Source organism: Eschrichtius robustus, chromosome 19 (assembly GCF_028021215.1).
Source record: "Eschrichtius robustus isolate mEscRob2 chromosome 19, mEscRob2.pri, whole genome shotgun sequence".
Taxonomy (NCBI): domain Eukaryota; kingdom Metazoa; phylum Chordata; class Mammalia; order Artiodactyla; family Eschrichtiidae; genus Eschrichtius; species Eschrichtius robustus.
Window position 1 is genome coordinate 70,087,297 of NC_090842.1, and position 13,695 is coordinate 70,100,991.

At 57.8% G+C, this 13,695-nt stretch overlaps 1 protein-coding gene across 1 annotated transcript; it reads left to right on the plus strand.

Annotated features, from left to right (window-relative positions):
• Positions 1 to 270: 270 nt before the first annotated feature.
• A1BG (alpha-1-B glycoprotein) lies at positions 271 to 4,677 on the plus strand. The gene is given in 9 exon segments (XM_068527277.1): positions 271 to 329; positions 418 to 453; positions 539 to 681; positions 683 to 818; positions 1,300 to 1,572; positions 1,849 to 2,145; positions 2,766 to 3,062; positions 3,856 to 4,143; positions 4,499 to 4,677. Coding segments are annotated over 9 exon segments (1,512 nt in total). The 5' UTR covers positions 271 to 295; the 3' UTR covers positions 4,507 to 4,677.
• Positions 4,678 to 13,695: the final 9,018 nt, after the last annotated feature.

Sequence of the window (13,695 nt, forward strand, 5' to 3'; positions counted from 1 at the left end):
ATTAATTTTCTTCACTTGTTATTGTTTACTGTTATATCATTTATTTTGTTATCTTTACTCTTTATTATTAATTTAGTTTATTCATTCTGCATAGTTTTTGATTGTTGCTATAGCTGAGACTCCTGAGGCCACATCTGCCCTTTGTCCCGGCCCCCTGGAGCCCTGCTTTCCTGGAAATACGAATGAGCTGCGAGGTCAGTGCCCCGCGCCCTCCCTCCACCGCCCCACCCTCCCGGCCGCCCTGGCTGGGCCTTATCACCCGGCAGACACTCCTGGGGCTGCAGTGAGGCTGACCATGTCCGCACGGGTGGCCCTCCTGCTGCTCTGGGGTGAGGCGCCCGGCCTGGGGTCCCCGGGGCCGGGATGAGGGGCGGGAAAGAACAGCCATAGGGCCTCACAGGTGGTGGGTCTCCGCAGGTCTCGCCCTGAACCCAGTGACCGAGGAGGCCGTATGTGAGTGGGCCGGGCCTGGGCATGGTGGGCGCTGCGGGGTGAGCCCCTGCCTGGGCACCCAGGTCTGACACCCATCCCCACGCAGTCTTCGACACAAGGCCAACCCTGTGGGCAGAGGCCGAATCGCTGCTGGAACCCTGGGCCAACGTGACGCTGACATGCCAGAGCCCCCTGTGGACCCTGGAGTTCCAGCTCCTCAAGGACGGGGTGGCCCAGGAACTGGTGCACCCTGGGTTCACCTGCCACCGAGTACAGGTTCCCGCTGGGAGCAGTGACCGGTGACACCCGGGGCCTCTACCGCTGCCACTACAGCATGGACAGTGGGAGGACAAGCCTGAGCAACCTCGTGGAGGTGACTGGAGCAGGTGAGTGGAGGGCTCACGGGCCTCGAGGCCGGAAGAGAGGCCGCTGGAGAGGCCTCCCTTCCTCCACTCCTCACTCTCCCTGCTCTCTTCCGGCCCCCTCCCCGAGTGGCTGGTGGCCTTGGGCAAGTCAGGTGACATCTCTGAGCCTCAGTTTCCCCACTGGTAAAATGAGGGTGATGTTTGTAGCAACCCTAGAAGGCTGTGAGGAATAAATGACTGAATCCCCAGGAAGCGGTTAGGGCAGGCCTGGCCACAGCTGGGCCCTGAACGCGACTTCCCCTTGTAGTCCCCTGTCCCCGTCTCGGCCTGTCCCGCCACCCCGCCACCCCTCCACCCCTCCACCCCCGCCAATGCCTTCCATCTCCTGGCTCCCTCACATTCCCATGAGTGTGGAGGTCCAGGTCCGGCTGGGGCCCTGTATCTTCCAACTCAGGCAGAACCACCCATGACCCCTGCGCCCCACCCCCCGCCCCCGCCGCAGAGCCCCTGCCCCCACCCTTGCTCTCGACCAAGCCCGTGCCCTGGATCACACGGGGCCTGAACACGACGCTGCTGTGCCTCGGGGGACTTCGCGGTGTGACCTTCCTGCTGAGGCGGGAAGGCGACGACCAGTTTCTGGAGGTGGCTGAGGCCCCAAAGGACACGCAGGCCACCTTCCCAGTCCACCGGGCTGGCAACTACAGCTGCAGCTACCGGACCCACGCATCAGGCGCCCCCTCGGAGCCCAGTGCCACTGTGACCATAGAGGAGCTGGGTGAGTGTGTGGACCATCCCAGAGGGCTTCCTGGGGGCGGAGGCTCCTGGAGACAGAGTAGCTTTTACCCTGTCCCCCGGCCCTGAATACCCCTGCCCAGGACTGGGTCTGGGAAACAGTGGCCACGCAGTTGCCCCGCCTTGATAGTGGCGTGGGAATTTGCCACAAGGAAGGCTGTTCCGGGGGCCGAGGTCTGGAGGCTGGGCTCCAAGGAACGCCCCCACAGCGGGGGTGGCTGGGACTCTGGCCGCCCCAGTGACTGTCCCTGCCTTGCAGCCACGCCGCCGCCACCCACGCTGACTCTGAATAGCGGGTTCGCCGGGCTCCTGCGCCCCGGCTCGCGCACGACTCTCACCTGCGTGGCGCCCCTGAGCGGGGTGGACTTCCAGCTGCGGCGGGGCGAGGAGGTGCTGCAGGTACCCATGGCCAGTACCAGCCCAGACCGCGTCTTCTTCCAGCTGAACACGCTGGCCCCGGGAGACGGCGGTGTCTACACGTGCCGCTACCGGCTGCGAGACGAGCTAGCGCCCTGGTCCTTGGACAGCGCGCCCGCCGAGCTGGTGCTGAGCGATGGTGAGCCTGGGGGATGTGGCAGCGGGGAGGGAGGGCGGGGGCGCTCTGCCCTCGGGGCAGCGGGAGGAGAGACCCAGGGAAGGGTCCCGGTAACTGCACGGCTCAATCCCGACTCATCTGCCCGGCCTCAGTTTCCCCAGCTGAGGATAGAAAAATGAGCCCAGCCTCGTGGCCCCGCGAAGAATAATTGGGTCCACGCGCAAGTCTGGCCATGCAGGCGCTACATGCACGGGGGCCCCCAGCCTCCGGGGTCCGGGTGGGCGCTGAGGCCTGTCTGTTGAGGGTGGCCAGTTTGGGGCTGCAGGACCCGCCAAGGACTCGGACCAGGGGCGTAAACCCCAGGAGCGGACGCCGGCGGGCGAGGCCGGCGCGGATGCTCCCCCAACAAAACACGACCCCACACGCCTCTAATTTGGTGGGCACACAAATTAGTTAGGCACGGTGTAGGAGCGTGCGTGAGCGTCCAGGGAGGACGGGGGCCGGGACGTCGGGCGGATGGCGCGGTTTTACGCAGGGCGGTGCGGGCGGGCCTCCCGGGAGGGAGCAGAGGCAGCGGGGCGCACTCTCTCCGGCGGAAAGATGCGGCATTGGGCGTCAGCCTTGCCGCGTCCTCCCCGCAGGGACGCTCCCGGCGCCGGAGCTGTCGGCCGAGCCCGCGACTCTGAGGCCCGAGCCGGGGACGCTGGTGCAGCTGCGGTGCCGGGCCCCCCGCGCCGGCGTGCGCTTCGCCCTGGTGCGCGAGGGCGCGGGCCAGCGCCGGGTGCACGGTCTCCTGAGCCCCGCGGGGACGGAGGCCCACTTTGAGCTGCGCGACGTCTCGGCGGTCGACTCGGCCAACTACAGCTGCGTCTACACGGACACGGCGCCGCCCTTGGCGGGCTCCGCGCCCAGCGCGCCCGTGGAGCTGCGCGTGGACGGTGAGCGGCGGGCACAGCGGCCCGGAGCCTCCTTCTGCCCGTGCGCAACACGAGGGCGCCCGCCTGTCCCAGGACGCCGAAGGGAAGCGCTCTGGGCCTCGGCCCTGCCCGCGGAGTCGGCTCCTTAGGGGAGCGCGAGGTCGGCCGCCAGGGCCCGGGGACACCCAGCCTTTCGGCCTGTTTCCCACCGACGTGAGCACCGGGGCTACGTGTAGCGCCCTGGTGGTGGTCGTGGAGAGAGGCCCCAGAACTTAGGGTTCAGAGTGCTAACGGCTTTGCACTGGCTCACGCCTCAGGTTCCCTGTGCGACACGCCTGTCGGCTGTAGTCAGATTATGACCCCACCGCTGCCTGCGCCCAGGTGCCCACGGTGGAGGGTTGAGCTATAATTCTCCCCGAGCCCCCGCCGGCCCTGGGGTTTGTGTGTTCCTCTGATTTCCTCATCCGGATCTCCTGGGGTCGGAGGTCAGGCAGAGCCCCCGGCACAGCGTCCACCGCCAGACCACTGACTGCGCTGTGCCCTCTGCGGGAACCCGTTCCCCTGGATCCTGTCTTCCTTCTCCTCACCTGTCCTGAAGCCCTGAGTGCCGTTCGCTGGGGACCCCAGGAAGTCTCAGAGAAGGCCCGGGTCTGGGGGGGTGGGGCGTGTAAGGGGAGACACTACGGTTACAGCGCAGTGACCACGGTGTGAGGCCAGCAACCTGGGCTGGAGAAGGGGGCTGGCAGCGGAGCGGGGCTGGGCCGCTGCTGCCTGGGGCGAGGGGCTTCACTTGACCGACCCGCTTCTCGCCCAGGACCCCTGCCCAGGCCGCGGCTCCGGCCCCTGTGGACGGGGGCCGTGACTCCGGGCCGCGACGCTGTCCTACGCTGCGAGGGCCACGTGCCCGACGTCTCCTTCCTGCTGCTACGGTCCGGCGAAGAGGAGCCCTCGGCGGTGGTCTGGACCACCCACCCCTACGCGGACCTCGTGCTGACCTACGTGGGGCCCCAACACGCCGGCAACTACAGCTGCGGCTACCGCTCCAACTGGCCCCACTCCCTGCTGTCCCAGCTCAGCGACCCGGTGGAGCTCCAAGTGGCAGGTGGAGCTCGGTTCCGTGGGCGCGTCGAGGCTCCCGGCCTTTGCCCGGATTGTACCCTCCTCCAGGAGTGCCCTTCCCCGCACCTCCTCCCAGCACTAACACTGGCCTAGTCTGCTGGGGTGCGTGGGGGGAATTGCAGGCAGGGAACCACATAGGCAAAGGCCCTAAGGCAGAGAGTGGCGTGGCCAGCTGGAGCACCTGGAGGGAGGCCCAGGGGTGTGTGTGTGTGGGGGGGGGGGGTCTTAGCTGGCAGCTGACCAAGCCACATCCTTCCTGGGGGCTCTCAGTGAGGTCTGCCCTGACTCACCAGGGAGCCTCCTCCCCCTAGCATTTCTCTTCTGTCAAATTTGTCTAGGAAGCTGATCCAGCTGCAGACCCAGGCTGCTGATGGTATCCTTGGGAAGTCCTTTCTCCAGTCTGGCTCTGATCCCTCTTCCTGCAGCTGGAAGCTGGACTTGCCCTGGGGGGAGAGGGCAGGGACGGCTCTCCCTCAACCATGCCAGAATCAATAAATGTGAAGACAGACTTTAAAAATGTGTCTTTGGCCAATGGCAGCCCCGGTGTAGTGGGGCTGGAGTCCCAGAGCCGAGGGAAGCGGGCTGGGATCCTGGGTCTTGAAGGTGGATGGGCTCCGGGTTGGATCCTGAGGGTAGGCGTGCCGAGGATTGGCTTCCGGGCCCCCACTTTTCAAGACTGCCTTCTTCTGCCTTCTTCCATTAAGCTACTCCCCAGTCACCTCTGCCCAGTCCCCAGCAGGTGTGGGTGGGCAGCTTGAGGCTCCAGACATACCTTGACTGAACTGGGAGGCAGTTCAGAGGCTGCATTGTGTAGTTCTGTCTTCCCAGTCTGAGTGGCCACCATGTGGTGGTGCCAGACTGTGTCTCCAACCAGAGGCCAGGTCTCCCACATCCGAGCTTGGAGCTGTGGGAGGAGTGGGAGTCCTGTCCTTCCCCACTGTCCCTCGATCCTGAGCCCCGTTTACCCCACCCGACGCCCTCCTGGACTGTTGCCCAACCCCTGCCTGGAGCTTGGCCCTCGAGGTGCTGGCATACAGCAGTTGTGTATTAGGCTAGCATTATCAACTAATACTTGATAAACTGTGTGTTTGCCTATTTCTTCTGAGAGGTCTGATTTACTGGCATGGAGTTGCTCATAACACTCCTGCATTCCTTTAGTGCCTGCAGGGTCTGTAGTGATGTCACCTCTTTCATGACTGATGTGGTGTCCCTTCTCCCTCTCTCTCTGTCAGTTTAGCTAGGGGCTCATCAACTGCATTAATCTTTTCAAAGAACTTACTACATTTTGGCTTTGCTCATTTTTGTACTGTCTCTTTTCTACTTTGTGAATCTCTTCTTGTATCGTTACTGGTCCCTTCCTTCTACTTACTTCTGAATTAATTTCTTCTTTTTCCTTTTCTTCAGGTGGAAACTTAGGTCATTGGCTTCTGGGGTTAAACATTAGTAACAGTGTTACTTTTTAAAAATAAATTTATTTTACTTATTTTTAAATTTTTGGCTGTGTTGGGTCTTCGTTGCTACGTGTGGGCTTTCTCTAGTTGCGGCGAGTGGGGGCTACTCTCTGTTGCGGTGCACGGGCTTCTCATTGCAGTGGCTTCGCTTGTTGCGGAGCACAGGCTCTAGGCGCGTGGGCTTCAGTATTTGTGGCACGTGGGCTCAGTAGTTGTGGCTCACGGGCTCTAGAGCGCAGGCTCAGTAGTTGTGGCTCAAGGGCTTAGTTGCTCCGCGGCATATGGGATCCTCCCAGACCAGGGCTCAAACCCGTGTCACCTGCATTGGTAGGCGGATTCCTAACCACTGCGCCACCAGGGACGCCCTGTGTTACTTTAAATCATGGGAAATTACTTCTTTGTGGATAAAAAAAAAAAATCGACTATTGGCAAGTTCATCCATTACATCCAGTTAGTTGATGATGTTGTTCAGTTCTTTTGTAACCTTACTGATTTTCTGTCTTCTTGTTTTGTTGATTATAGAGAGAGGGGTGTTGAAGTCTCCAAGTATAATTGTGCATTTGTCTACTATTTTCTTTCAGCTCTACCAGTTTTTGTTTCCTGTATTTTAAGGCTTTGTTGTTAGATTCATACATATTTGGAATGATGTCTTCTTCGTGAATTGGCCCTTTATCACTGTGTAATTTCTCTCTTTATTCCTGGTAATTTTCCCTGTTATGAAGTCTACTTGGTTCGATATTAATATAGTCACTGCAGCATTCTTTGATGGAGTTTTCATATTATATACCTTTCCCCACTCTTTTACTTTAAGCTTACGTATATTATATTTAAGGTATGTTTCTTATATTCTTTTTAAAATATTCATTCTGGCACATTCTTTTAATTGGTATATTTAGACCATTTACATGTAACAATGGATATGCTTGGGTTTTCATCCACCTTTTTCTTTTCTGTTTATTCCTTCTGTTATCCATCTGTTTCCCCTTTCCTGCCTTCTTTTGGGTCATTTCTTTCTCGGTTCCATTTTTATTCATCTACTGAGCCTTTGATCATCTCCTTTTATAGTCTTTTTAAGGGGTTTCTCCAGGGATTAGAGTATTCATAACTCTTCACAGTGTACTTAGAATTAATATTTTACCACTTAAAGTGGATGTAGAAACTTTAGCACTATATAGGTCTCTTTACCTACTGCTCTTAAAACTTTTTTTTTAATTTGGTACACTAATGGTTTTCTTTGAGATATTTATAAACAGTAAAATGTTCAAATCTCAAATATATCACTGAATGAATTTTGATACCCTCCTCTCTTTATGCTGTAGTTGTCATTTATACCACATTAAAACCCTGTGGTATAAATGACATTTCATTGTCAAGAAAACCCTACCAGACAATGTTATAAATTTTTCTTTCAACAATCATACATATATTAAGGATCAAACATATGCAATCTGTTACTCTTCCTTCATTCCCAAGGTTCAAATTTTCCTTCTGCTTTCATTTCCCTTCTGACAAATGCTAAGCTCCCTATTTAGCATTTCTTTTAGAACAGGCGTGCTTGCAACAAATTGTCTTAGTTTTGCTTCATTTGAGGATGTCTTTATTTTGTTTTCATTCTTTTTTTTTAAATATTTTTTTATTTACTTATTTGGTTGCATTGGGTCTTAGTTGTGGCACGCAGGCTCCTTAGTTGCAGCTCGCTGGCTCCTTAGTTGCAGCACGTGGGCTCCTTAGTGGTGGCATGCGAACTCTTAGTTGCAGCATGCATGTGGGATCTAGTTCCCTGACCAGGGATCAAAACCTGCATTGGGAGCGCAGAGTCTTAACCACTGCGCCACCAGGGAAGTCCCTATTTTGCTTTCTTTCTTGAAGTGGATTTTCATTGTATATTGAATTTGGACTGACAGTTCTTTTCTTCAGCACTTTAAAAATGTTGTTTCCCTGCCTTCTGGACTTCATGATATCTGATAAGAAATCTATGATCTTTTGTATCAATCTTTATGTGAGGCATAGTTTTTCTCAGGCTGCTTTCAAAAAATTTAAATTTTAGTTTTCAGCTTTGCTTATGATGTGTCTGGGCATGGATTTCTTTAGGATTATGCTGTTTTGGGTTCACTGAGGATGCCCCCTACATCCACAAGGGTTCTCCCTAGCAGGAAGTTAGAGAGAGAGGGGTTTTGACTGGGCTCACAGCCCTCCTTGCCCACATGGACTGTCTGGTGCTTGATGAAGCTGAACCACCAGCAGAAGCTTTTCCACATGCTTCTCACTCAGACAGTGTAGTAACCAGCCTTCGAGACAGCTGCTAATGATCCTCGTCTCCTGGCCTCCACACCCTTGTTTGCATATTCTTCTCTGCATTGAATCCGGGATGGTCTGTGGCATGAATATTATACGGCATGAGTGACAGTGTGTGACCTGGACTCAACTCACTCGCTCTGGGGAGAGTCAACTGCTGTGTCATGAGGACACTCAAGCAGACATGCACAGAGGTCCACATAGAGAGGGACCACCTGCCAACCACACTAGCAGCCAGCCATGCTTCACATAGTGGCTGCTCCGTTGTCAGGGGCCCTGGTGAGTGAGTGGGGGCGAGTGTTGCCCTTGCCAACCCACAATGTATGGTGGGAGTGGGGGGTTAGTTTTAGTGTTTTCAGTCGGTAGGGCATCAGCGTTGTCACCGCAGCGGAGCTGAGCCCACCTGGTCACATTCCTAGGCTCTCTCCAGAAAGACTCCCCTTGTGTTCAGGCTTGATGGAAACTGTCACTACACTTGCATATCAACCGGGTTCCTCTTTGGTTTGAACGTGTTTAGGTCTATCACGACGACCGACGGGTGTGCATCACCCGTGACACACTGACCACACTGGGAGTCTGCCTCCCTCATCAACCCCCTCGTGTCCACCAAGGATTGCATTCTCAACAACAGAACGTCGCTTCAGAATAAATGTCCTGGGTGTCTGTAAAAGGTTGAGCTGTCCTTGGGGGTACCGCTCTAGTTGGGTTTCTCCTCAGGATGAATTGTGTGGACAGTAAAAAGAAAAAACCCAAGTTCCACTTTTGCCTGAGGTGCTCCATTGGCCGCAGGGGTGGGGGGACTTCCAGGTCTCCTGAATGGCCTCTTCCACTTGCCCCACCGCACTGCTCTCTGGAATGAGCTGTCAGGTGTGCCATGTGGGTGGCAACTGCAGCCTTCCTCACATTCTTGCACTACCCAGGATATCTGTCCAGCACGACTTTGCTGGTGTTTAGTAAGTATACAAGGAAGTGTAAATGCGCCCCTAAAATGCTGAGAATAGAACGGCAGGGGCATGTGTTTTCATTTCTGCTGGACTTGCGAAGAGACCAGCTTTGCGAATTTTAGCCTCTACTCCCGGGTGGAATGTGACGTGGCCAGGATAGCTGCAACTTGGGAGAAACCTCTGGAAAGAGTACTGGGTGACTGGGTCCTGCCTCATGGGGGCAGGACAGGGGAGGGTTTCAAGGAGACCACCTGGCAGGACACAGTGGGCTGGGCTTGCCTCAAGAAGGACGTCTTGCCGCAGAGCAGGGGAACTCAAGCCCTCGGGAGGTGAGTCCTGAATTAAGCAAGACACAATAAAGGGCTGGATGGTGTCCTGCAAGCCAGGCCTGGGAATGGAGAGCCAACAGCTTCCTTACCCCAGGGGACCCACACATCCTCCCCTTCCCAGGCGACAGGATTTCGGGACAGGAGACAGAAAGTGAAGGGTGATTCACCAGGGCTTTGCTGCAGGGTACATGGCCACATTCAGGGAACCCCTTTGGAAGCACGGAGGCCCAGACGGTGAGGGACTTGGTGCTGAGCCCAGCTCTGCCCTCCCTCCAGTAGGCTCTGGCTGGGCCCCCCGCCCATGGCCTCTCTGGGCACCCTGATATGGTTGAGAGTCTTCCCTGCCCCCCACCCTCAGTTAAGGTGAGGATCCAAAGGGGTGATTAAGGGCAGAGTGCCCAGCACGGTGCCCGGCCTGCAATGAGTGTGTGCAAACGTTGGCTTCTGGAGTGGAGAGTCCTCGGAGTTTCACTTTGGAAAGAGTGTGGAGGATGGGGTGGGGAGTAAATCAGAATCATATACAAACAAAACCATACATACAGCTAGGAAAGAAACATGCTGCTCCGGGTCTCGGCTGGACTCCACGTAAGTGATGGCCTCGGGCAGGTGTAGCCACACCTTCAAGTCGCCCTCCTTGATTGCGCCCACGCCGCAGGGGCTTCTGGGAGACGTAGTCCAGCCTGGCGTCCCGACAGGAGGAGACGAGCGCTCGGGGTGGGAAGGACCCCCTGGCTTTGATGTAACGTGACATCCCCACCTGCCAATCACAGACCAGCCCAAGGTTGCCAGGGAATCCCCCCCAGCAGAGCCCTCTCCACGGCGACCACTGAACCGCCGGGCGGTGGGCAGGCAGAGTCCCAGCCCCAGAAGCCCCCGGCCAGCGGCCTCGGGTAGGTGCACGAGGTGTGCAGGGTCCCACTCCCGAGGCCAGGGGGGTCAGAGGCGGAGGCCTCGCCAGATCTAAGGGAGTTGGGGGGCCCAGCTACACCAGAGGGTGTGCAGACACCCCCGAGGCGACCGAGGGCTACTGAAGCCCCCTAGGAAGCTTCAGGTGGGGGACACCTGTGGACGCCGTGTGCGCGAGGCGAGGTTTAACGCGCCGCCCGCGGGCCGCTGCTGGTGCTCGTGGAGGTTGGAGCGCTGGCTGAAGTCGCGGCCGCAGCGGCCGCACGCGTAGGGCCGCTCGCCGGTGTGCGCGCGCCGGGCGCGCGAGGCTGCAGTTGCGCACGAAGGCCCGGCCGCAGTCGGCGCGGATGCAGGGCTTCTCCCCCGAGTGCAGGCGCTCGTGCTGGTGCAGCTCGGAGCAGCCCTGGAAGGTCTTGCCGCACTCGGGACAGCTGTAGGGCCGCTCGCCGGTGTGCGCGCGCCGCCGGTGCTCCGCCAGGTGCGAGAGCAGGCCGAATGCCTTGGTACACTCGGTGCACTCATGGGGCTTCTCCCCGCGCGGCGAGCACCTCGGCCGGAAGGCCCGCGTGGCCAGGGCCGCGGCGCGGTTGCGGTGCTCGGCCGAGTGCGTCTTCTGGTGACCCTGGAGGCCGGAGCAGCGCACGAAGGCCTGGCCGCGGTCAGCACACGTAGGGCCGCTCACCCGTGTGGATGCCCTCGGGCTGCAGCAGTCTTGAGGTGCACGTGAAGGCCTTGCCGCACTCGACGCAGGCGTACAGCTGCTGGACCGGGCGGCCGGGCTCATGGGGGAAAGGACCCGAGGCCTGGTCGCACCTAGGACACATCGGGGGGCCCTCGTCCCATCCGCTGCTCATTGGGGCCCAGGCGCTTTCCGCACCGGGCACACGGAAGGGGCTCCTCTGCCGCCTGCATCAGCTCCTGAGGGGCCAGCGGGGACATTCGGGTACAGGCCTCTCTGTGCCGGCCCGCGGCAGGAAGCTCCACGAAGGGACTCTGCTGGAGAGAGGCCGGCGGCAGGGTCCTGGCACAGGGATGTGTGCGCGGGGGGCAGTCCGAGCGGACCTCGCACAGCGCAGCGCGGGGGCAGCTCCAGTGCAGCACCTGGGCCCCACGGTGGTCACACGCGGGGGCCTTCTCCCCAGGGGGTGTCATGGGATGCTGCACGAGGAAGGAGCTCTGGCTGGAGGCCCTGGCACCCGCTGGGCACGGACAGAGGCCCTGCCCGGCATGCGGCCCCTGGGGATGACCAGGTCGGGGTCCGGAGAGGAGGTGGGGCCACGCGGCTCTTGCACCAGGCGTCCAGCTCCTGCACTCTGACAGTCCCTGCAGTGGGGCTCACACCCAGGGGAGCTGTCCTGCCGGCCACGGTCCCTCCATGCAGGTCTCCCCCACTGAGAGGGGTGTCCTTCGGCTGGGTCCTCCTCCAGGGGCCTCAGCTCTGTCTTGTGCCTCTCCGCCTGGCCCCTGTGGGCTCCCTGGGGGTCTACCTTGGGGCTGCCTTCCTGCCGAGAGCTCTGGGCCCAAGGCTGCGTCCCGAGGCCAGCCCACAACACGGTGTCCAGGTTGTGGGATCTGGAAGAGCAGAAGAGAATGAAGGTTTGCAGTTCCCCAAGAATGCTGACCGCAGGATGGATGCCTACTGAGTGGCCCCCACTCTCGGCAGTCCAGGGAAAGGGGCAGGAGGAATGACACCGGCCATGAGAACACTGGAGCCTCCTGTCCCTACGCTCAGCACCCACGACACTCCAGAGACCTGCTTCCCTGCCTCTCTCTGCTCCCCGGCACCCTCCCTCCTCCTCGCCACTGCTGGAGTACCTTCACCCCTGGCTTGGGACCTCAGTGGCCCCTCCCTCAAGCAACGGGGACACCCCAGTTGCTCAGCTGCCCAGTCCCCAGGATCCCTCCTCCACTCCTGACCACCAGGCCCCCGGAGCCATGCCCCGATGGCTCCCCGCCTCGGTCTGGCCCAGGCCCGTCCACCTGCCATTAGCCAGCTCTTCTGTAAGGTGTGAGATGCGACTCACCTGGCAGCAGGGCTGGAAGCCCAGTGTGCCCCTCCCCACTTCTACCAGGCAAGCTTGGTTCTCAGGACTGCCAGCCTCATCTACAAAATGGGTATGATAACTTTAAATGTAAACAGCCGAGCACGGGGGCCCCCCGCTCATTCCAGTGACGACCAACACCGGAAAGGGACTGATGTCTGCAATTACTATGTCCAAATTCATCTGTGGCCATTGTTGGTTTCCTACTGCTGCTGTAACAAATTACCACAAGTTTAGTGGCTTAAAGCAATGCAAATTTATTATCTCAGTTCTGGAGGTCAGAAGTCCTCAATCAAGGTTTCGGCCGCACTGCTTCCTTCTGGAGGCTCTGAGGCTCGGTTTGCTTGCCTTATCCAGCTTCTAGACACCACCTCCTTCCCTGTCTTGTGGCCCTGTCTTCCATCTTCAAAGCCAGCAGTGAAACATCACTCTCTGTGTATGTCATCATATCTCCTGCATATGGACTCTGACCCTCCTGCCTTTTCTTGTGCAAAGACGCCTTGGGCCCACCATGAATCTCACGTATCAAGGTCCTTAATCACACTTCATAGTCCTTTTTGCCACGTGGAGTAAATTCCCAGGTTCTGGGGACTAGGACGTGCATATCTTTCGGGGAAGCGGGGAGCATTATTCTGCCTACCACAGTGGCCTTTTCTGAGCTTTTTATATGATTTACTGGGGAAAAACAGTAAATGCATCAAGATGCCATTTCGGTGAAACAAAACTATAAATATTTAGCCTGGAATCTTGACGGATACTCAGAACCATCCCATCTGGGGAGGGGCTCGCTCGGTGGGGCGTGGCTGCAACATGCAGCTGCACCCCGCGAGGAAGGGCAGGACAGAGGAGAAGGCCCACCCGGTGGGGAGGAAGATGGAAAGAAGGGGAAGAAGAGGACGTGCATGTCAATCAGGTTCCTGGCCAGTGACAGTCACTGATGACCAGAAAACTGACCTATTAAAGAGCCCATGGGTAAGGACGAGAATTTTCTCTAGGTTCTTGTTCCTTCCAGAACAAAGACAGATCTGTCCAGTGCAGCCTCTGGGTTATGAATGTGTGACCACAGTAAATCACCACCTCGCTGAGCGCCAGGGCTCAAGCTCGCCTCCTTTTGCTGTGTGGAAGGCAGGTATTCCTCCATCAAACATTCCAGAGCTCCGAGTTTATTTAGGGAAATTGCTTGCTCCAACCTTCTCCTTCCACCCACTGTTGCTTTCCCATCAGTTTTGCAAATTTATAACAAGCAGTTGCCCAGGAACTAAAAGCAATCAGGACGCATTTAACCAGGACGCTACACATTTTCAGCCAAGGACACATCAGAATGGCTGGATGTGGGTTCTTTTTAGGATTCTGCTGCCAGCCATCACTGGTGGGTTATTTTGCCTTGGATATCTCAACCACAACGGCAGAGATGCATCAATGGTCTGCGCTCTGGGAGAAAATGTTTTTGAGTGGAAATTGGACACACTGAATTGGTTAAAGGTGAAAATGCAGGGGCTTCCCTGGTGGCGCAGTAGTTGAGAGTCTGCCTGCTAATGCAGGGGACACAGGTTCAAGCCCTGGTCTGG